This window comes from Miscanthus floridulus, chromosome 6 (assembly GCF_019320115.1).
Source record: "Miscanthus floridulus cultivar M001 chromosome 6, ASM1932011v1, whole genome shotgun sequence".
Classification (NCBI taxonomy): Eukaryota; Viridiplantae; Streptophyta; class Magnoliopsida; order Poales; family Poaceae; genus Miscanthus; species Miscanthus floridulus.
This window is the reverse complement of record NC_089585.1, coordinates 10,939,889-10,963,146: the sequence shown is the minus strand read 5'-3', so window position 1 is coordinate 10,963,146 and position 23,258 is coordinate 10,939,889. Positions and strand designations below refer to the sequence as shown.

General features: G+C 44.9%; 2 protein-coding genes and 1 long non-coding RNA gene across 7 annotated transcripts; all 3 read right to left on the bottom strand.

Moving 5' to 3' along the window:
- Positions 1-1,166: 1,166 nt before the first annotated feature.
- On the bottom strand, positions 1,167-3,845 carry LOC136457620 (transcription factor NIGTH1-like). Its single transcript, XM_066457645.1, has 4 exons — positions 3,392-3,845; positions 2,651-3,283; positions 2,475-2,551; positions 1,167-2,305 (listed from the first exon to the last, which is right to left on the bottom strand). Exons 1-4 carry the CDS (start codon positions 3,642-3,644, stop codon positions 1,769-1,771), a joined length of 1,500 nt encoding a protein of 499 aa, XP_066313742.1. The 5' UTR covers positions 3,645-3,845; the 3' UTR covers positions 1,167-1,768.
- A 6,858-nt stretch (positions 3,846-10,703) lies between these two features.
- On the bottom strand, positions 10,704-12,818 carry LOC136457619 (uncharacterized). 2 transcript variants are annotated; one of them, XR_010759768.1, is made up of 5 exons: positions 12,411-12,818; positions 11,763-11,956; positions 11,533-11,636; positions 11,216-11,266; positions 10,704-11,028 (listed from the first exon to the last, which is right to left on the bottom strand). It is a non-coding gene; the product is annotated as an uncharacterized lncRNA (long non-coding RNA). The 2 variants fall into 2 exon arrangements; XR_010759767.1 differs by having other exon boundaries at positions 11,763-12,818.
- A 7,539-nt stretch (positions 12,819-20,357) lies between these two features.
- LOC136457617 (synaptotagmin-5-like) lies at positions 20,358-23,225 on the bottom strand. 4 transcript variants are annotated; one of them, XR_010759764.1, is made up of 7 exons: positions 23,152-23,225; positions 22,220-22,800; positions 22,066-22,130; positions 21,315-21,462; positions 21,073-21,223; positions 20,771-20,998; positions 20,358-20,684 (listed from the first exon to the last, which is right to left on the bottom strand). XR_010759764.1 is itself a non-coding variant. In XM_066457644.1 (6 exons), the coding sequence occupies exons 4-6, from the start codon at positions 21,386-21,388 to the stop codon at positions 20,825-20,827; spliced, it is 399 nt and encodes a 132-aa protein (XP_066313741.1). In that variant the 5' UTR covers positions 21,389-21,462; positions 22,066-22,130; positions 22,220-22,800; positions 23,152-23,225; the 3' UTR covers positions 20,358-20,824. The 4 variants fall into 4 exon arrangements, 1 of the variants encoding a protein (XP_066313741.1); XR_010759765.1 differs by having other exon boundaries at positions 20,358-20,677; XR_010759766.1 differs by having other exon boundaries at positions 20,358-20,998; positions 22,215-22,800.
- Positions 23,226-23,258: the final 33 nt, after the last annotated feature.

The window sequence follows — 23,258 nt, the reverse complement described above, 5'->3', positions numbered from 1 at the left end:
TTTCTAAAAGTATTTTCTTCTTCTTCTTCACTTCTCCAAGGTTAAATTAAGAATCAGGAAACATTACTCCTCAAATTTTAATCAAGAATACTACCCCATCCTAAAAATGATACAATTTTAGTTTTGATCCTAGTCAAACTACCTAAAACTGAACCAAATTTATTTTAAAAGTATAAACATTTACAATACAACAAATGGGTATAGACGAAAATATATTCCATGATAAGTATAATAACACTTAGTATTTGGTATCATAAATATCTTTTTTTTTTTGTAAAATTGACAAAATTAAAATGGTTTGACTTGATAATGTTATAGAATTGTGTTTTCTTTCCAGGATAAAAGGAGTAATAACCATCGCTGTCGTCACAAAAGCACATCATGCAATGAGGCAAGACAACTAGAATTGAACTGCATTATTCAGATTTCAGAGGTCCTCAAAGTGCTTACTGCCATGATAGGATACAAAAGCATAACCACAAAAAATCACACATTAAACTTGAGTCCGCATTTTTATTTTGATTAAACAGGAGGGGTTGCCCCCTACTGAACTTTTATTATAATGAACTCAAAAGCATAGGTACAGAGGCTGAGTATGAGATTCATGATACAAAGAATGTAAAAAAGAAAATCATAAGAATTACACAAAGCCTTCTAGCCATTGATCTAACTTGGGTTGATATTTGCTTTTAGCTCTTAGCTTAACTAGAACTAGTTCTTTTCTGAAGGTGAACTTGCAGGAGGTCAGTGAATGTTGTAAGCCTATGAAGATACTGTCATTTCGAGCAATCCAGATAGCCCAACACATACATATAACAATCTCCATGAAGAAAGGCTGTTGCAGGTGAGACCTGAAGGCTGAAAGTGTATTCAGTAGGTCATCTTGAATGAGGGGAGCTAAGCCCAGAGGGCTCCAACAGCACACAACAAAAGGACAATGGAAGAAAAGATGCAGCAGGGTTTCTTCAATGTCAAAGTGGCAAAGCACACAGTTATAATTATCCAATTCCATGTTTCTTCGTTTGAGAAGGCCACGGGTGGCGAGCCTATCTTTGAGTTAAAGCCAGAAAAAGAATTCCACAACCACTTATATGCCAAGTGAACTTGCCTTGTTCCTGTAAGACATAAATAAGCTTTACTCGAAGCAAACAAGTTAGAACCCCAAATGTAAAGTCCCCAATGCAATTATCTCTAGATCCAAGAAGATCCAACCAAGTTTACATTACTGAATACTGATCCACCACAAATATATTTACTAGTACTAGTTCAAAACAAAAACAAAAGGCGAAAAAACACAGAGACCAATACGCCAAGCCTAAAAGCAAAGGTTGGGCCTCGCTCACATGCAGGGGCGGATTCAAAGGCGGTTGCCGGGGCTACAGCCTCCCAGGAGCCTGATTTTTTTCATTAAATCACGATTACTTAGCCTTAAATTACTATTAATCTCTAACCCTAACTCTAAATCTTTATTATTTAGCCTCGTTTGTTTCCATCCTGCATCCGCCGCTGGTCACATGTATCACATCACGAATGAGACAATCTCGGACACTCTCCCCACCGGCCACCACCTCCACTCCACCACATGCCTGAGTGGAGCGAGCTCAGGCCGATCGGCTTCCGTTCTCCGCGCGGGCGCGAACAAAAATTCACTTTCCCGATGATGCTACAGCACATGCGCTGCTTAACAATCCCGGAGCTAATGGCGATTAACAAGCTAGCTAATGGTGATAGAGTAGCAGCGCGCGCTAATTAATTTGTTGATTATTAATTAGTACTTGGCGACGACTCCTGCACCGGCGGCGGCCTCCTCGGCGTCGGCCTTGGCGGCCGCCATGTCGTCGTCGTCGTCGTCCTCCTCCTCCTCCCGCTCCTCGCCCTCGCCTTCCTCCTCGATGCTCTCCGACCTCTCCCTACCGCCTCCGCCGCCGCCGACACTGCCTCCTCCGGCGCTGCCCCGCCCCTCCGATCCCGGCGGCGAGCCCGCCATTGCCGCCTCCGCCTTGTACGCGGCCTGCTGCTGCGGCGGCGCTGCCGCGGCCGCACGGTGCACCATGGAGGCGGCGGCCGCCGGGTGGTGCTGCAGGTGGTGGTGCACCGCGGCGGGGGACGGGTAGTACTCCTGCGCCGCCGCCACCGCCGCCGTGTAGTGCGGCTGCGTCGCCGGGTGCGCGCCGTAGATGGCCTGGCCCGCCGCCTGCGTTGCGTACTCCGGTGGGACCCAGATGCCGCCCAGGACCACCAGCTGCGGCGCCGCGGTCGCCGGCGCCGCCGCTGGCATCGGCCTCCGCGTGTGCAGCCTGTACTTCTGCACGGCCACAAACGAAGAATGGAATTATGAATCATCATCGGTTTAGTTTAGATGCATACACTGTTGTCTGTACTCATCGAATCATAAATTCATAATGACCAATGATGAATTGCTGGGTATTCTACTATTACTGTATCGTGCATCGGTGCATGGAGATTATAATTACCTGGAGATGGCTTTTCACCTCATCATTGGTCAATCCATCCACCTTCATCAGCTCGCGGATCTGCTTCGGGGTCGCCACTTTTGCAAACAAGAAACAAGTATCATTCGTCTTTGAGCTCACGCATGGATGCGTTTGGCATTTTGTGCAGCAGATAGTACTAGTACAAGTGCTTGTACCTTGAGCGCCGCCGAGGATCTGGAGGGCATTGACGAAGCGGCGGTGCAGCTCCGGCGACCAGCACCGGCGCGCCTTGCGGTGCGTCTGCGGCGGTGGCGCCGCCTGCTGCCCTTCGGGCGCGTTCGGCGCCGACTTGACCCCGTTCTGCGCGACGTCTCTCCGTGCGCCCAGGACGCCGTTGTTGCTGCCGGCGTCGAGGTACGGCTTCCTGTCAGCGTCGGCAGCGTCTTTGTCCGTGGGCGCGAGGGCGAGCTCCGGCAGCGCCGCGCCTTCCGCTGCGGACGCGGTCTTGTCCTTGGCGAACGGGAGGAACGCGCCGCCGTTACGCTGCCCGACCGCGGCGTCGTGCGCGCAGAGCGTGTCGATCGGGAGCGGGTGCTCCGAGCTCTCCTTGGGCGTCTGCGGCCCCTTGGCCGCCACGTCCGCCGCCGCCGCGGGCCCGTTCCAGAGCTGCGCCGACTCCATCCAGCTCGCCTTCTCCGACGGCGGGTTCCCCATCTTGTCGGCGGCGTCTGTGTCGATCCGGATGTTCTTGAGCGGCATGAACTCCTCGAGCACCAGCGGCCTCGCCGGCGCGCCCTGCAGGCTCCCCATCTGGTACGCCTCCAGCTGCTGCCTGTACGACTCCATGGCTGCATGCATATGCGCCACCCATTTTAATAACACATTGCCACGACACTACGGCCATGCATCGATCGATGCATGCGATGCGCACACGACGACGACGTTACGCTACGCACCGTGGTTGAGGAGCTGCATGCAGAGCGGGAGCTCGCGCTTGAAGGCGTCGATCTTGAGCCGTTCCTCCTCCAGGCAGGCGAGGAACTCCCGGAGCTTCTGCGTCGCCTGCTCCGCCGTCGTCAGATGGTGGTGGTGGTGGTGGTGGCCGTCCACGAGCGGCTCCTGCGGCGGCTTCGGGATCGTCACTGCGTACGCGGCGCCGTTGCCGTTGGGCTTGTAGTCTAGGGTTAGGTCGGACGGCGAAGAAGCCATACTTCCAAGATCCGAGGTTGTACTAGGATCACTTACTGGTGCAACTATATTTGTCTGCGTTATTGTAGCTTACACTATTGGCTCATTTGGCTGTAGCTGCTACAACTGCAAGCTTCTAGTAGTATATTACTTCTACTTCTCAGATAATATGATCAAGCGTACTACTGCGTGTTAGAGAGAGAGGTGTGTAGGGAATGTGGATGTGAGAGTGTGTGTTTGATGAGGGATCAGAGGGGGATTCGGCTTCTTTTTAAGGGTGAGTTCTGGGATGGGAGGGAGAATAAAGGTGGATTTAGAGGTGGACGAAAGGAAAAGCCATTGTGTCTGATCTTGCAAGCTAGGAGTAGCCGCAGCAGGAGCAGCACAGGCACAGGGGAGACGAGGGAAAAAGTAAAGGCATGGTAACTTCTTGCAAAGATCAAAGGCATCTGCATGCAAAAGCTTCTGCATATGCAGGAGGTTTCATGCATCCTGTACATACCAAGGGAATCAAAAAACTTATCCCCGTCCGTTGTCCTCTGATGAGCACAACACAACGACCACATAGATGGGGATGGATGGGGCCATGCGGTTTTATCTCTCTCTCTCTCTCTCTCTCTCTCTCTCTCTCTCTCTCTCTCTCTCTCTCTCTCTCTCTAGCCTCTAGCTTGTCTAGTCCAGTCTTCCCTGATGATCACCTGTGTGTCAATCGTGTGTACTTCTTGTAGGTAACTCCATTCAAATCAAACTCAGCACTCTGCCGTTCAAAGTTCTACGTGCATTCATCTGAGCATGCATGCATGAAAAATTGGAACTTTTACATATGGCCAGATCTTCTCGTCGCAATGGGCATTTGCACATGTATATATGCATTTTTATCCTAGCTAGCTAGGATGCCAAATCTTTTACATGGATGCTCATTTATTTTGTGGTCAGTTTACTTTGCAAAGGCTTTTACAACCAGAATCTACCCGTGCTTGCATTGTATCCACCCATGGGAGAAAGCTTAGCAAGCTGCGTGCGTTTGATTCAAAGGAATTAAAGATGAGCCCAAAGTAGTCCAAAGAGAACCTTGCAAGTCTAAGGGAGAACCAACTAGGTGTCTTGGAGAATATTTACCTTTTACCTAATTTTGATCTCAAAACACGGGGATAATCACCAGATATACCTACCTGAGAATCACATCACCTCCTCCTCCATCTCCCAACTTGCATTACAAAAACCAAAAGAAATGTAGAAATTTAACTAATGCTATAAAACCGGCAATAGTTAAATACATATATCATAGATGCTCAAACGTTGTCAACTTTTGTTTTTTGGGGTTCTAATGGATGATTCCTGCAGGATTAATCAAAGGACATGGTAAAGCAGTAAAGCAGCATATACCACACATAATTCAAGCCTCCAAAGATATGAAAGGATTCCTCCATCTTTGCTTTGAAAAGGGCGGTGCATCCCTTCACACACAAGCTCTTCTTCGCTAGCTGTGGGAATAACACACATGTATGCATGCCTGTGTCTCCTTACTCCTATCCCTGCGTGCAAGAAGTACCGGCTCACTTTGCATTCACAAGGAATACATTAGCATGACTCAAGCAAGGAATATCTTAGGCTTTGGGGGATATCAATTTATATATCAAGCACGCACAAAGGAGGACACAAAGGAAAACATGGTGTGCTAGAGAGAGAGAGAGAGAGAGAATGTGAGAATCTCCCCTACTGCTGCTACTCTTGGCTTTTTAGGAAGTGGTAATTACTATCTCCAACATCATCACAAAAAATACAAGACTCATTCCACGTTTGGGTGGCGCTACAGGCAAAGGGTTAAATACCCATTTTTGGTCTTTTCCAACAAAAGGACCCAAAAAAGAATCATTTCTGTAAATAAGTCTTCAGGAGAGATGATACTCATATTTGGGTTGTGCCTCTGCTGTAACCCAAAATGGGTCTCGCATATTGGTATTCTATTGGAGGCTGATACAGTAACATCCACGGCCTATTTTGGGTTTGTGTCTCCATATGGGTCATCCATTGGAGACAAAGCTAAGAAGATTCTCTCTCTAAGTCTCTCTATACACTACCACTACACACAGATGTAGAGAGAAACTACAGAGAAGAGAGAGAGAATGCATGTATGGGTGTTGCTATACAGGGGTAGAGAGAGAAGGCCATGGAGAAAGGTGTGTATGTGTGTATTGGTGCATCGAATTCCCTGTGCAATAATTTGGGTTGGTCGCTTTCTTGGGGCAGTCTTCAGGTACAAGACTCCAATCCCTACCTTTCCTCTGGATTCTCTCCTTTCTCTCCCCTCCCTACGCGAACAGTCAGTTTGATACTACGTACGTACGTACTTTGATGCTCTACATGTGCATGTACGTATAACGTATATATATCACTAAAGTATGCATGTATACTTAGCTTGGTCCACATATACAATATATGTGTATATGTTTATATTGAATTTCAAAACATATATGATGTACTTTATGATTATTTATTTATTTACCATAATATATGGTTTACACTGATAATTTAGATGCAGATTTGAAAAATATTTAAGTTAATTTTTATAACCATAGAGTGGGGTAATTTAGATGCAAATTAAAGTGATTATTTCATAATGATAAATGCGGGTAACTTAAAAGTACATTTATAGGTTACTTTATATTATTTTTTGTAATGACAAGGTAAATAATTTACATGCAAACTTAGGGGTCTACTTTAAATTATCTTTCATAATTGTAGCATTGGATAATTTAGACTCATCATAGGATGTTATACATTTTATGTGTTTTAAATGCAAAGGTGGGCAAGTTTTTATAATCCGAAATAGATCCAATATAATGATTATTATTGGCGATGATGACTAGAGTCTACTACCTCCGCCTTGTAACTAAGTTTCTCGTAAGTTAAAAGGAGAAGTTTATTTTTGGCCATCTAACTATTGTTTGAGTTCATTTTTTGCGTAGAACTCTAGAATCAACTTTTTTACTACTAAACCAGTAATACTAGACAAATTTTGGCCATCCTGTGAACTTCAAAGGTAGTTCAATATTTTCCAGTTCATTTTTTAAAATCCACAAGTAATTAATATAAAAAACATGAAACCAATATAAAAATATTCATGGAAATATAATCTATATATGGTGCTCTACTTGAAGTTATTGATACTTATTTATACTGTTTCTAGTGGTTGCTCATAGTCACGTTTTTTTATTTATTTAAATCGTCATTCTGCACTAAATTATACCCCAGTTGATCAACAGAATCCATAGCTGACTACGAGTAAATAGAAGAGATCTTGATGATAACACCAACCCCGCAAAGTGCCATGCTCCACCATATATAGATCATATTCAACCATTGCAACTAGTGTGATAGTATTGCTAGCCCCACAAAAAAATAATTTGGTTAATTTAACCAACATATTTAGTACCGTCTTTTGAGTATGAATTCTCTTAGTCAATCTCTAGGTTTATTACAGCACATAATGATGACTGAAATAAATAACATTCATGACTACAAGGGATAAAACTCTAGGAATAATTATAAATAAGATACAAATACTGGTTTCATATTTTCTTATTAACTTACAATGATGCAATTGTGATTTTTTAGAAAAACAAACCAGTTTTTATTATTTCAAGAAAGATACAAAGCCAACTTTGAAACCAGCTAGATGACCAAATTTGTTCGATAATTGTGATTTTTTAGAAAAACAAACCAATTTTATTACTTTAAGAAAGATACAAAGCCTACTTTGAAACCAGCTAGATGACCAAATATGTCCGGTAATAATAGTTCACTGTGATAAAAGTTTCTATCCTAGAGTTGTATGGCTAAAAACAAACTCAGGCAATTGTTAGATGGCCAAAATAGACTTCTTCCCTAAGTCAAACACATTAAATTTGATTAAGTTTATATAAATGAGTATTAACATTTAATACATCAAATAAGTAAAGTAGTACAAAAATATATTTCAAAACCTATCTAAATAATGCTCATTTGGTATTATAATATTATTATTGTTTTCCCCTATAGACTTGGTGAACCTTAGGATAGCTTGAGTTAGGAGAATTCAAAGTCCATAATTGTCGGTGCGAAAGTGACCAACAAGTAAAATTTGTAGTTTTATCATATGTTGTGATCGAATGTGGTCTAGCACTCAATGACATAGGATTTATACTGGTTCAGGCAACGTGCCCTATATCCAGTTTTAGTCGGTCGGTAACTTTATTCCTAGCTCAGGTGTTCGAAGTTTGCTGTGGGGTTACAAACGAGTAGGAATGAGAATGGGGTGTTAGAGGCCCGGTCGGACTCTGAACCGAGTGGCCGAGAGTGACGGATGCTCTAATGTACGCTAAGTATTAGAGTGTATGCTCTGAGTAGCTGTCGAGTTCTAAAGCTATTGAGCTGTTCGAATCCTCAGGTCGTCGAGTCCTCGAGTTGTCTAGCCCTTTCTTTTTTCTCGAGAGAGCTTTTAGGAGAGAGCTCATCCCCTTTTACAGTTTGAAGGGGATGACATTACAAGTCAGAGAGAGAGAGTACGTGTGCTACCTAGTCTTGTTGCCCACACTGTTGGGTACGAGACGGTCGTCGACGCCCATAATACTGTTTATGTTCGGACACATCTGGCAGGCTCTACCTTGTTCGCCTGGTACGACAAACGTCGGCGCCTACAATATTGTTTGTGCTCTGATGCGTTTGGAAGGTTGTATAGTGCCCATCTGGCATGGCCTAGTGGCACCGTCCTGCAGGTGCGCAGGGCATGGCAGGGTACGGTCCTCGGTATTGCGGTTGACTTGAGCGTATTACCTTATATGCTCCGTCTTATCCCTGGGCCCTCACCGAGCGGGCGTCTCCGGTCAGTCGTTTTCCAGTCGGTCCCGAACGTGTCGGTCAGAAAAGAGCAGCGAGCAGAGGTCTGGCGTATCCTTGGTCGGAGAAGGAGGTCGGAGCCGGACTGCGGTCCCACCTTGGCCAGGCCTTCCAGTCGAGGACCGAATCGTTGTCCCGGCCTGTCATTATGTACCTGGGCCGGCCCAGGCACGCGTTGTTGCTGCGCCGCCTGCTGGGCCGGGTTTTAGAGGAAAGCGGGTCCATTGGGGACCCCGGGTTTATGAACCCGACAATAATATTTTAGGACGAATATAGTACCAAATTAACACTTAGATATCCTTGTTGTGAGAATTTCTAGTTATTCTCTTCCTAACGTGTCTCGTGAGGGCCAACGTGTATGCATCCTCACTTGACTACCGAAGATTCCAAACTTGGGTATTCCTACTTCCACGTCAATAAAAAAATCAGTTGTTTTTAACTGCAATGAGTGAAAATACTACAAAATATGAGCCAATTTGAGAGGCTATTTTTTACTGTTTTGGGCTTCAATGAGTGAAAATACTATAAAATATGACATTATACATATACATATACAAGTATATACACATATATACATAGAAGTGTGCTAAAATAGTTGGGTATTCCTGGGAATATGGGGAATACCCTCTGTATCCGCCCATGGTACCTACTAATATAGAGGGACGATTTTGTTCGTAAATCATGGTTCAAAATTAGGTTTAGATTATTGGGAGTTCATTTTCCATCAAAAGCATATAAAACAATTCCAGTTGCAACACAAAAGAACGTGGCACCTCCGAATATGTTCAAAATAATGTCTGCTGCGTTTGTCTTTATTTGTCGTTCACCCGTTCTAGAATGTGCAGTGCTGGCTTTCGAAATTAAAAAAAGAAAACTTTTTTCGGAATTCAAGAAAACTTTTCTTCTGTATGTTTGATGAAGAGTACTAGCAGTAGATTGATGAAGAGTTGTCCCTGTATGTTTGGCTGATGATATTCGTGGTCAAGGAGAAGATGTACATGGCCTATGACCGTTGGTGGACTGGGCAGAGCCGCAGGGGGGCTTTACGTACTTTTCTCCTCGTGACACGAGTCAGTGGTGGGCTGGCCAAATCGTCCCCCGTTCGGCTGGTTTCAATCCCTCCCAAAATACAATTGAACCATCTAAGATTCACTGTTCACCTTTTTGTCTGCCACCACGTGGCACGCGAATATTCCTTCCCCCCTCCCCTATCTCTGCTTAGGCATCACCTCCAAATTCCAAGTTTTTTCACTCTCTCTTCATCACATCAATTTTTAGCCGCTTGCATGGAGCATTAAATATAGGTAAAAAAAATAACTAATTGCACAGTTTAGTTGGAAATCACGAGATGAATCTTTTGAGCTTAGTTGGTCCATGATTAAACAATATTTATCAAATAAGACGAAAACGCTACTATTCATCAGGTTGTAATTTTTTGCAATCTAAACATGACCTTTGTTGCCATTCACTCAGTTTCGATCTCCGAGCTAAAGCCAACACATGCCTTGCTACTACAAACAAGCTAGGACTGCTCTGAACTGATCCTGAATGGAGTTTTTTCAGCCCTTTTCAGACAATATACAGTATAGTATAGTTTCCTCCTTCGGTCCTTCCTTTTCATCTTCAGAGATGCACACTGTGTTCACTGCATTCCTCTACTGAAACCCATGAACAACTGAAGGACAATACAAAGGCCTGGCTTCAGCAATGAAAAAAAAGAGAGAAAATCCACGAGGAAAAAACAGTGCAATGTGTGGGCCTGTCCACTTATTCGATGTCATGGCTGCCGAGAGATAGAGAATAATCAGGGTGTCATGGGCTAATAGCTCGCCATGATGTGCACTCAGAGTGGTGGGGTGTGGGGGGATGATTCTCTGAAGCCAATGCGAGAGCAGAAGAAAAAAAGCAGCAGGGATTAGGACGCAGGCGTAAAAAAGAACGGCCAGAGCTCATCAGGAATCTAATGGGATGCTAATTGTCTCCCCCTGCGTTAAGGTTCCTGGAGTGAAGGACCATCCTTGCATCCAGCCTTTCGTCTAGTGGACGGATCCGGAGGAAGGAAGGGAATTCACACAGAAAACCATATCTACTAGCCAGAACCCCGTGCGGGTAGATACTATGCAAGTGTAACAAAGATGGAGACACGGAAATCAAAGCTTTCAGGATAGGAAATACTGGAAAGGAAATGACGACACACAATGAGAATGATGAAGACGGTTTGCATAGTTATATTTCGAGTTTGGTTGTAACACCAAAATTACAGGGCATCTGAAACTGAAGGATGCACAAATATGGTTCTATTCAGCATGCAAACAAACTATTAACCAAACGGCACTATGATTTCCACTTCATGATGTGTGCTGAGGCATTACTGAAGATGCATAGGAATCTAAAATATGTATTTGACAATGAGGACTAAGCATCTGTGAAGAGCCAAGATGCAAGTTGTTGGTGCCGTTTGGAGTAGCAGGGCCACGACAACAGCAAAGTAACACTTCCCTGTGCTGAAGATGGGTAAACTGCTTTCCTGTTACAGGTAGGAATTTATCAATAAGAGTAGTCTAGGATTCACAGTAGTAAAGTGTGGTACACCTATGTGGCATGTATAAAAAATCTATTGACCATCAACGGGACAATTGATGGATGATTATAGCGCTATATGCATATAGGATTTTGAATCTATGGCTAAATGCAGGCAAGAACAATAACTCAACTGCATTTTCTTCTTTTGAAGTAAGGCTGGCCAATACAGTATTTCACTGCAGCTGCACGTAGACAGAGTCAAAAAGTTAACTGGAACATCATATATAAACTTGCGGAGGATGGCGGTCAGGAAAATGCAACGAACTGCGAATAAATTAGGAAGGAGTGTGAAACATAATTTGGGGACCAACATCTAGAGAATCCCAATATGTGATCTTGCAAAGAATAACAAATCTGGGTAATAAAAATGGCAAATTTTTTTATGAGACAGGAAAACATTGGTGCTTAAATCTGACCACACACACAAAATCAAACTGGAACGATGTACCTTGTTGGCATGGAGAGTAATCCGAGACTGCAACAGGACCATGAAAGAAGCTGTTCATTTTGCTATCATCCTTAGGCCAACATTATGTAAGCAGGTGAATATGCCTGTTGATAAATCTAAGCATGAGCCCAGAACTATAGCGAAAAAAATCCATTTGAACAACCATATTTACATGTCAGTATATACGAACGAAATGAGTCTGCAAAAATATAAATAAGATGACTTAGTACACGGTGGCAGGAATGTGGAGAGCAGAGGGGCAGAGACCGGGCTGCCGGCGAAGCTGTACCGCATGATCTCTTTCTTGCTTCATCGGAGAGGTGCATCATATTAACATCATGCAACTCAACAAAGGTAGCATATTTTAATGATTCAGTTTCAAACAAAAGGGAATCCATCATTCAGTTGACCTCGTCTGTCGTACCTGAAAAAAGCAATTGCAACCAGAGAAGGCAAATTACTCTAAATGAATTAAAGGAACTGCTGGTTTTAGGATTACTACGAAACTGGGTTGGTGGGGTCGGTCGAAGCTGGAGCCCAATCCTATGCAGCGAGGCACAGTGGCGGATCCAGATTTTTTTGTACAGGGTATGGTGGACCAAAATTTTTATATCCAAACCGGTAGAAACCATTTAGCAACTCGGTAAAGTGCCATAAAAATTGCCACAATTTGGTATAGAAATATTTAATATCATGATAAGTCTTAGATTACATCATCTGCTACCTTTTTTTTACCTATGCTTTGTAATGGGCTCTCAAATTCGATGTGGCCACATCTACTTTGGGCTACATCTATATCAAATTAGAAATAAGCTGTATTCCTATACGTTCTTTTGATCAGAGAAATCGAGGCTAATTTGCACAGTTGTACTACGTACATGTGGCAACATGGGTACATGTATGAAATCAGATCAGAGAAAGTTAGGGTCAGAAAACTTGTGAACTTGCAACGAAGAAGAGAAGGGAGATGGCTGCGGGGCGAAGGGGGCTAGGGGCGCCGCACTGGCGCTGCTGGGGTGGGCTCACGCGAACGCGGACAGCCGGCGGTCGCCGGCACACGGGGCGGCGCGCAGGCAGGGGGGGCGACGCAGGGTGGCCTGCGCTCGCCCAGGACTGGGTGGGACGGCACGCACGCTGGAGGTGCTGGCAGCGGCGCGAGAGGCTCGGTGGTGAAAAGCGGCGGCGTGAGGGCGCGAGGCGACCCGGCGAGGAGCGGGAGTCCGCCGAGGACGCGTGGTGGGGGATTTTTTTCTTTCTTTTCTCTTTGCTATTCTGTCCGAGGGAGGTGGGCTGGACGAGGGTGACGTCGTGACCCGGTCTGGGCAGGAGTGCATCGGTTGTTTCCAGAAACTCGCTTGCGTGGCTGACATCCGGTGGAGGCGCGTGTACAGGCGAGGAGCGGACCGGATTGGAGAACTGTAGAGCTACAGGGTTCTGAGTCTTGCGTGCGGGTTGGTACTATTGATCTACAGGAACGGTCACCAGAAACAAAGGTCTTTATAGATAGATAGATAGATATCTCCTTGCCGCGATCCGGATTTGCGCGGTGAATGTTCCTCCTATCCGCCAGCTCCATTCACATTCCACTGCCCACTGGATCGGATGGTGGCTGGCTTAAAGAAATGGAGCTCAACCTCATCAGCTGGATGGCCATGAAATTAGGTGCAGCCAGAGATTCGATCGAGCTCTCCGGTGGTCTTGTATTGAGCTGCTGTTAATCTGACTGCTATGCATGCATCGAGACATGTTTTCTCTGCAGTTCAGTTCAGAGCATGAGAGATGAAATCCACAGCCATCTGTCTATAAAGTTGAGTTTCAGGCAGATCAAGCCTCGTTCGCTGGTCTGAAACTTAATTAAAATTAGTTGGTTGTTGTGAGAGAGAAATACTATAACGACTGAAACTAGCTGGTTGTTGTGATGAGAAGGAGCAGTCGACTGGTCAGCCAGGCCAGACCAGACCAGCCAACGCGCTGCAGTTTGTCCTGTTCATGTGCCGTCAAATGTTCGTGTTCCTTAGTAATTAACATGTTGCACTTGCAGAACTTGAAGAACATTTTTTATTAAAAGAAAATAATACTTTCGCGGCTTTGGCATAATCGCTCTGTGTTTTTTTAACCCAACCGACAGAACGAGGGAGCCATTTGAAATTTCGCGGCTTTCACGAAGACAATAATGATTCATTAACAGTGTAACATTCCTAAAGTAGTCGGATCCGGCTTTCCCTTTTCTTCCTCTGCGTACATAAGCCTTTAAGTTTCTCTAATACTAACATCACGGCCAGTCTTCGTCTCCTTCCAGAAGTAGGCCACATGTGTCGAACTAAAGCTCCAACGACTGTCCCTCTCTTCCCTGACAGTTAAATTTTGCGTCTAATCCTTTCATTAGCGGTTCATCTTTTTCACCGACATGGAGATGAGTGATTCCATCTCCTTTCTCTCTCGGAACTAATCAGACCCTGAAATGGCACCTCAGTGACACGATTCCTTGTTTGCTTCTGAACTGAAAAAAGCCAATCCTCGTTCACTCGTTCTGCATAGATACGATGAGCTAGACGCTGCTCCTGGTAGCTGCATTGTTTTCTACTGTGCTGCCTGATGCGTTGCCATTGCAGACTGGACTGCATGAGATGAAACGGATCGATTCCTCCGTACCGCAAGGAGCCGTGAACAATCTATCCATTCACTGCACTTCTGGGTGCATGCAGGTAACAGGAGTCAGCAGATGCAATTATGCAAAGCGGGCACAGAAGAACCGTGAGATGTTTTTTCTTTTCAGAAAAAAAAACCGAACCATAACAAGCCAATAATAAGCGACATGTCTAGTCAGAAGAACCATAGCAAAGGCAGAAGAACAGTGACATGTCTAGTCACCTCAGATATTCTCCTGATGAGAAAGAAAAACCTTTAATCTCTCTCTATCTCTCAACTTTTTATCTCCGGTTATTTTTCTGTTCGTGTGATCGTTTTTGAGGTTTATAAGTTGATGGTTGTGAGAGAAAAATATTATATCATAACTGATACGATCAGAGTAATGTTTGCTGTAGAATTCTCCTTGATGGTTGTGAGAGAAAAATACTATATTACGATCTAAGGGTAATGTTTGCTGCAGAATTCCCCTGCAGTTTACTTCCACGAGCTAATGATAAGCGAGATGTCTATTTTAGCATGGCACGTACTGTAGTGGCCTAGCTTTGCAGGTCTTTCGTTAGCTCGCTTTACGCCCTTACAGTGATAGGAACAGGAGTAGTCTGCTCAGGCTCAGCTAGTAGGCGAGTCAGAGCCATTTGCTGAACTCTGACTGAAATCCTTTCCACCTGCTGCCCCTGCAGTTTTCCACGACGAGCTGAGTGTACTGCATACATATTGACCTGTGCAGCTCGGCACTTTCTCCCTCCCCAGCTTTGCTACAAACTCTTGTCTTTAGGTGCAGCCAACATCTGGTTCTGGCAGCAGAAGCTAGCGCGCTCCACTCCTGACCTGAATACAGTTGCCACGTTCTTCCGAGAGCGAGAGCGAGAGCGATGCAAATTGCAAACAAGAAGAGATCAAGAGAAGAGAATGGTGTGTATGGGCGATAAGCATAACACATGGGGGATAAGGTTAGGGCGCGTGCGTGAGCGATTTTGGAGAGGGGATCTATGCTCTTGGGCTTTAAAGTGGGGTTTAAGGCGGGGCCAAGGGAAGGTGCTTACGGGTATCAAAGACGACGAGGGATAAAGCGACAGAAAAGAAAAGGGACATCTTGGAGGAAGGAATCCGTCCGGTCCGTCCACGCCCCGTCCGTCCATGCAGAGTTGCAGACACAAGCACAAGCTGCTGCTTTCAAAGGGGCTTTGGCCTTTGGGGCTGGGTGGTCAAGTAAAGTGCCCTGCAAAAGGCTTCGCTCCGGCTAGTAGCGAGCCGAGAGTTTGATCCAAATCTTGGAAAGGGATACTGCCAATCGCCCACTGGGAGAGGAGAGCTACGACTGCAGACCACTGCTTGGATCAGGCTAGGTCAGACAGTATAGGTGGTGTTTAAATCGCTAAAGTTTAGATATGTGTCACATGGGAGTGAAGAAGTTCGACGAATTTATTAAACCTAATTACTTCATCATTAACATATGGTACCGTAGCACCATATTATTAAATCATTGAACTAATTAGTCTTAAAAAATTCGTCTTACAAAGTAGTCACAATCCATACAATTAGTTATTTTTAGTTTATATTTAATACTCTATGTATATATTAAACATACGATGTGATAGTATGCATGGTGGCCTCCTGCTGCTGCTGGGTGGGGGTGAAGGTGGCGGCTAGTACTTGGTGCTGCACAGAGGCGGACTGGCGGCCGCTAGACCTCGCCGCTGGCGAGGATCCCTTCCCTCCCCACACAGACTTTTTCTTTTTCTTTTTCTTCACCGGACGCTAGTGCCTGCCGGCTGCCGAAATTGTCTCCAGGTTCAAGACGAATGAACAAGATAATGCCTCGACGGTTGGACCTCACTTCATGGGCTGCTAACTGTTGTGGCAGTGGTGTTCCTGGGCCTAAAATGGGCTGGCATTCCCAGCCCACCAAGCAAAGCCGTTGGTTTCTTGATAAAAAAAGATAGCTCAGGTGACCAGGAAAATAGTCACAGTTGCTTCTAAAACGTTTCTAAAAAAATTGCTTCTAAAACAAAAAAGGAAAATAGTCACATTTTTTATTTATGGGCAAAAGCCTCTTTATGGCCGCGGGCTCATGCGACTCGGCCCGCACACTACTGCACGTAGCGTAGCACGTGATGGGTCCCACCGTTTTTATCCCCATCGCCTTCCTCCTTTCATTCCCCATCCATTTCTCCTCTCTCCCTCTCTTGCGCAGGCCTCCCACCTCCCGGCTGCTGCGCAGGCGCTCTCCAGCAGCTGTAGTAGCCTCCTCGACGGCCGCTCGTGCTCTCCTCAGTGACCAAGCACGCTCTCTCCATCTCCAAATCGTTCTAGTGGTACGTCATCTTCTCCTCTCTCTCTCTCTCTCTCTCTCTCTCTCTCTCTCTCTCTCTCTCTCTCTCTCTCTCTCTCTCTCTCTCAACTCCGGCGGGCTTAGAAGGGGCTCGGGGTAGGCAGGGCAACTAGGCGGTGAGGACGGCGGGAGGGTGGCATAGAGGCGGTCGAGCCAGGTTAGGGGCGGGAGCGCCCATGGCCATGGCGGCGACGGGAGGGGGGAGGGGAAGGAGGAGGTCACCAGGGGCGGTGGGCGTAGCGGCAGGGGCAAGGACGACGATGAGGGAGGGGTCGAGGGGCGGGGCCGAGAGGTGGGCGGCGCGGCCAGCGGCAAGGCAGCTGCTGGGCGGGAGCGGTGGGCGAGGAAGGCGGGGGTGGGTGCGCGAGGAGGAGGAAGGTGTGCGTTTCACATGCTAATCGCATGGCCGGCCTTGCATTAGCCGTGTCCTTTTGTGAGTTTAGTCACCGTTTGGTAATTGGCTAATTGCCAAAGGCAGCTTGCATTCACCATCACCACAATTAATGATTGATAGTGTGATGGATGCCTCGCAGCTATGTGTGTTCTGTGTTGGCCGACGCGACGGCTAACTACAGTCCCACGCCTAAGGGCCTGTTTAGTTCTCCTCCAAAACGCCAAATTTTTCAAGATTCCCCGTCACATCGAATCTTTGGACGCATGCATGAAGCATTAAATATAAATAAAAAATAAAACTAATTACACAGTTTAGACGAAATCCACGAGACGAATCTTTTAAGCCTAATTAGACTATTATTGGACACTAATTGCCAAATAACAACGAAAACGCTACAGTAGCGTTTTGCCAAAAATTTTGGCAACCAAACTGGCCCTAAGAGTTGTTGTCGATGCTTGGGTGCAGTGACAGTGTGAGTCTGTTGTACAGCGAGGTAAATAAAAGAAAGTGTTATTGTAGCATGACAGGTGACAGGTTAATAGTGTTTGATTTGGCCATACATGAATTTTGATCTACCACTGATACCACACACAAGTCTGACAGTGGCAAATTGACAGGGATAATTCAGGGATGGATTCTTCTTGTTATCCATTCTCCTTTGTTGAGCGATGTCATGCAGCAAATTGACGTCTTAGCCAAACAGGATCCATATCCCTTAATAATATGCAGAAGTATATAACTACTTAAAATAAACCAAAATGTAGAGATAAAAAGTGAAGGCCCACGCACATTTCCTTTTCGTACCTCTCAAGCCAGGAGGAGGAGGAAGCAGGCGCTGGCAAGGCCTTGAGCCCCAAGCCCCTAGCCCCCCAATCAGTTTTTTTTTTTTGGTCCCGAAAAAGAACTCGTGCAGTTTGAGGCCTGCTTGTGTCTCAGCCCGGCCCCCGCGGTTTGCCAGGCCGTCAACGAGAGAGGGCCCATTGAGGAGGCGGGGTCTAGAGTTTCTGCTTGTCGCTTTAGCCCTGTTGTATTCGAGTCCGGTTCTACCCACGATCGGACCGGACTCCGCATGCCTGCAAATAAAACATTACTTTCAATTGTGTTGTTTAGATTGAGGTAAGGAATCAGTATTTGACATTGTAGCATTTTTGTTTGTATTTGATAATTATTGTTCAGTCATGACCTAACTAGGCTCAAAAGATTCGTCTCGTAATTTACAATCAAACTGTATAATTAATTATTTTTTTATCTATATTTAATACTTCATGCATGTATTTAAAGATTTAATGTGATAGAAAGAGTGAAAAAACTTGCAATCTAAACCAGGCCGATATGGAGTATATTATAGAATATCACATCAACGCCACGAAGTACCGATGGAGAAGTTCTGCTGCTCCTGCTCCAGCTTCAGGTTTGTATTATCTATTTTTTTTAGCCTGGTTTGCATTATCTATTTGTCTTCCTCTCGAGTTTGTTTTCGGTGTACCTTGCTCTTTTCTTTTTCTTTCCAACAAGAAACAGTACATATATAGACGTTATACTCCAATAAACAATTTTGAAATACTTATGCCTCGCTGGCGTCATACACAAAAAACATACTCGAAAACAAACTAAAAAAAAAATCTGTGTAGGACATATACATGCTCATGCTCACGTGCATTGCATGATAATTTCCAGAGTTGTTTTTTTACTAACTTATAGGTTCCAAATTTTAGCTTAGTTATAAAATCAAAGACCTCTTATTCTAACTAACTTTACATGAGAAAATACACCAATATTTATGATATTAAATTAGTTTCATCATTTTCCTATGGAATGTTTCTGTATTTTGCAATTATTTAAACCTGTAGCTGTAGATGCTAATATTTTTTTTAAAAAATATTGCTAAAGTTGATTTTTTTTACTTTACAGTAGGTTTGGTTGGGTTCTAGATTATTATAGAAACATTTCAAATCTAGATTCTTTTTGTAAAGTTTTGTATGGTGAATCTGAATCACTTTTTAGAACTGTTTGGCATAAAGTTGGATTTTGGTCCACACATTTTTTTCCTAAATAAAAACGTAGAAATATAAATATGCTTCACTAAAGATTCAAATCTTTTTGTGGTTGATGAACAACTCAAACATAATCCATTTTAGTTTATTGCAACAAGAAGTATATTAACAAAAAAAGTGATTGCTAGTCTAGAGGGGAGGCGTAAGACTCCGTGACTGTTCGACATGCCAAGCCACAAAAATGGAGAATCCATGTTAGAATATAGTCATAGTCCCAAGGAAATTATTGAGGAACTTCACCCAGTTCCTCTGGAGGAGAAATCGTCATGACAACTTTATTAATTACAAAATGCTAGTTACATTTGCCATGATCTTCTTGCTAATAATAGAATCTAGGGTTTCGTCGACCAAAACACAAGCATTCTTAACGTATTAGAAAACAAAACCTAGGTATTTAATGTCTTCATCAACATATCAACAACATCCAACATCATATATTTATGTCAGTAATCTACTAATTAATTAATAATTGAATTCCTGTTGTAGGTCCGCAGCACACCATCATCAGAAAGACGATGAGAGGACGCAAGATCCGTAAGAGGTTTAGGTTCTATCGCCGCGATGTGTTTGGCACAAGGACTCACCGTGGAGGTAGTGACATGGTGAGGCTCACCCCGTTGGGCCTCGAGTTGTTGCTCCGCATGAAACTCCAGATCATCAACAACATATACTCCAAAATCCCAGAAATATACGAGTGGGACGCATACAAGCAACACCTGCCTGCCATCAAGGTGCACATGGCCGCCATCACCAAGGCCCTTGAGATGCACAAGGCACGCCGCGTTGAGCGTGGCCTGTTCCACTTCTGGCCTAAGCCCAACTCGCTCGGGTTTTGGATCCTTTGCACCTGGCGTGTTCGGGGTGGCGCTCAAGCTCGACGGGAAGGCCTTCGCAAGTGGAGGCGCCGGTGCAAGAAGAGGGCGGCTATTGAAGCGGCCACCGCTTTGCGCAATAGGCCAACGATGGACCATGTGTCTTCCCTCGCGGAAATGAAGATGAGGTTTATGAGAGCCAGCACAATGCTATACTTGGCCTACCTTGTGTTTGTTTCTATTTTAAGTTGCATAATTGTGTTTATGTGATGATCAACTACAAAATTAATTAGACAAAATTCTCAGTACTATGCCATTGAACTTAGGGACTGTTTGGGCAGCTGGATTCTGGATTATGAATTATAATAACAAGAGAGTTTGGATTCCTAGATTATTGAGGTTGATGACCAAAGGGAATATTTCAAATACCGCATTTACACACAAATTCTAAACAAGATATAATGGTTCTATAGTTGTACGAGCACATTTTAACCGTTCAATGTATTGATGACATTTTCATTAAGTATTTTAATTAGGGGCTCTTGCGTTTGTACCCTTGTTTTGTATCGAAATTGTGATTTTGCCCTTATTTTTTTGACTTTGTGAATTTACCCCTACTGTGCCATTCACGAAGCACCAGTTTACCCCTGCTCCGTCATCCACCCCTAACGGTGTTAAACTTTGTACAAAAGACATGAATGCCCATGCGATTTTGCCCCTTGTTTTTATGCCTAATTCTGATTTTGCCCCTGTTTAGCCGAAAGGATTTGGTGCCTCTTCCTTCATGTCAAATGGACAGTAGAGCAGCTCAAGGTGCACCTGTTTTAATCATGTATGCCACGAGGAAAATATTATGTACCTCTATGACAGCACCCCCGATGGATGATAACAAGGCATGGTAAAGCTTGTTCCTCAAAAAGAAAAAGAAATAAGACTATTTTCTAGGGTCAGGGAAAGGAAAAGTGAGCAGTGCTGCTTTCATGAAAATCAGGCTCACCTGACCCCGATCTTTCCTGTCCCTTTGAATCTCTAGATCTTTTACAAGTTTTAGCTAGACATCCTTCAATTTGCCTGGTTGTAGATCCTTCAGCCTGACTTGAGCACAGCCAATCAATTCAGATTCTTGAATGCCATCATCATAAATCTTCACGGTTACACTCTGAGTATCAGCATCTTCAACAGTAAACTCAAAGTGTTCATTCCAGATAGAGTTCAGATCATTGTTCTGTAAAGTAGTTGAATAAAGCGATTAGAAATAACCCCAAAAGACAGAGCTCACAAACAAGCAACTAAACTTACAATTGTTTTACTTCTCTTCATTTTGTCTGGTAATAGGCGTACATATACAATGGCAAAAGGATCCGATTTTCCTATCAGATCTTTGTTTGTCAAATCTCTTGCCTGCACAAGCTTGACTTCCAAGGTACCAACAGGCTTCAGTTCCAGATCACTGTATATATAATCAGTTATGAATTATGATCTTTCCTATGTGATTTAACAATACAGGCTAGAATGACATTAGGATCCACGAATCAAATTACCTGTAATCCCCAGGTATAATAGGAATGACTTTCCTTACTGGCCATGTAATCGAATCTCTAGAAAGAAACAACATCCCATATATGTCTCATCTCCTTTCACGATTCTCCACGATGATGCCAGTTTCTAGTTCTTGCTATGGCTAGCTACCTACACAATGTTCAGGAATATCATCATGCCAACAGACTCCAAACCCTACAGAAATTGCAATCCTCACCATTTGGCGGTTTGAGAATTGAGATGAATGGGTGAATTTCTATCTCATTGTACTTTTACATTGAAACCTCTAGGTCACATGATAGGAATATTTGAATACATCTATCTACATATATTTATACTTTTTGACAACAATTGATTGACGTCCATTTGACACCTGAGATCATTTCAACTTCAACACAACCGGACACAGGCCATATTTTAACCATACTGCGATTTTGATCTGCTAAAGTGCTAGATGCCGCTTACATTACTACAAGCATCTGGCTATCTGCTATAGGTTGAATGCCAGATTTTGCTGCAGACAATGCAGCTTTCATACTCCCTACTTCCAACTCACCTCGGATACCAGTATGGCAAAAGTTGCAAAACCACATTAGTCCTAATCAAGTCTGAGCTCTAGATATCAAAATCAAACATAACCCAAGGTGGAGTCAATTTGCTGGTTCCTCAGAAAACAAGAACCAATTGAATTGTTTGTTCTGTATGCATCCTGAAGCATCATTTTCGAACACACAGATACGGATATGGACTTACATTAAGTTCTTACGGTCTTGTCGGCCGGATTTGGACGCCACCGCGCTCTGCGAACCCACGCTCCCCTGCACACGAAAAATACAGTTCAGTACACCTGTCATATACACCAAGTTAGAATTGAAAGATGAGGAATGAGGAACGCATCGCACCGGACCTGGTCGCCCCGCCGCAGCAGCGAGTAAGCCCCCTAGCGCTGAGGAAACGGGAAACCACCCCCAATGTCAGCAAAGCCTCAAGCGCACCAGCCGTGCATCAGGCAGATCTGAGGCCGGAGGATCCCACCCGCACTGTGGGGCAATTGGCGGCTAAAGCCGCGGCACGCAACGACGAGAGCGAGGGCCGAGACCCGAGAGGGGTCGGAGTCGGAGTCGGAGGAGGAAGCAGCGCCGGGAGGAACGCGCGGAAGGAGCTCCTGCCGCTGAGGCACAGCGCGTCCACCAGCGCGGAGGGGTCCATGTTCGCGCACGCCGCGGCGACGGCTCGTGTCAGAGCCGACGTCTCTCCGCCGCTTGCGTCGTGCGGATGCTGCAGCCACTCCCCTTCCTCGGCCTCGTCCTCGCGGCGTTCTCTGTCTGCACCGGATCCGCGCAGGGAGGGGCTCGCCTGCCTGCGTCGGGAGGGGCTTCGCCAGATCCACGCCGGGGAGGGGCTTCGCCAGATCCCGCGCCGGGGAGGCCTCACCTGTCTGCGTCGGGGAAGAGAAGCCAGGGACGCCGCCGTTGCCACCCGGACTCGCTGTCGCGAGCAGATAGCAGCGAAGAGAACGAGCAGATAAGAACGAAGAGGAAGGGCATTTAAGTCATTTCGCATTTGATTTTATGTGTTTTATTTTTTTTAAATCGTTTAATCAGCCCCCTAATTAACGGACATCCAAATCAGGGGCAAACGGCTCCTTCGTTTCAAAATAACAGGGGTAAAATCACAAAGTTGAAAAAATAAGGGTAAAATCACAATTGAGCTTCCGAACAGGGGCAAAAACACCGTTTTCCCTTTTAATTATTAAATTAAATCTTAAGTACTTTGCTCAAGTCGTATTTGAATGGTTGTATTAGTAACGGTGATAAGTGTGAAAAAAAGACAGCGTACCCGTGAATAATTGAGACGTTGACCCGTTTTGACTGAAGAAGCATGTGGCCAAACAAAGTGCACCCGGCCCTGGCGTGGTGTGCCCGCTGCCCCGCTGCGCCTGCGCC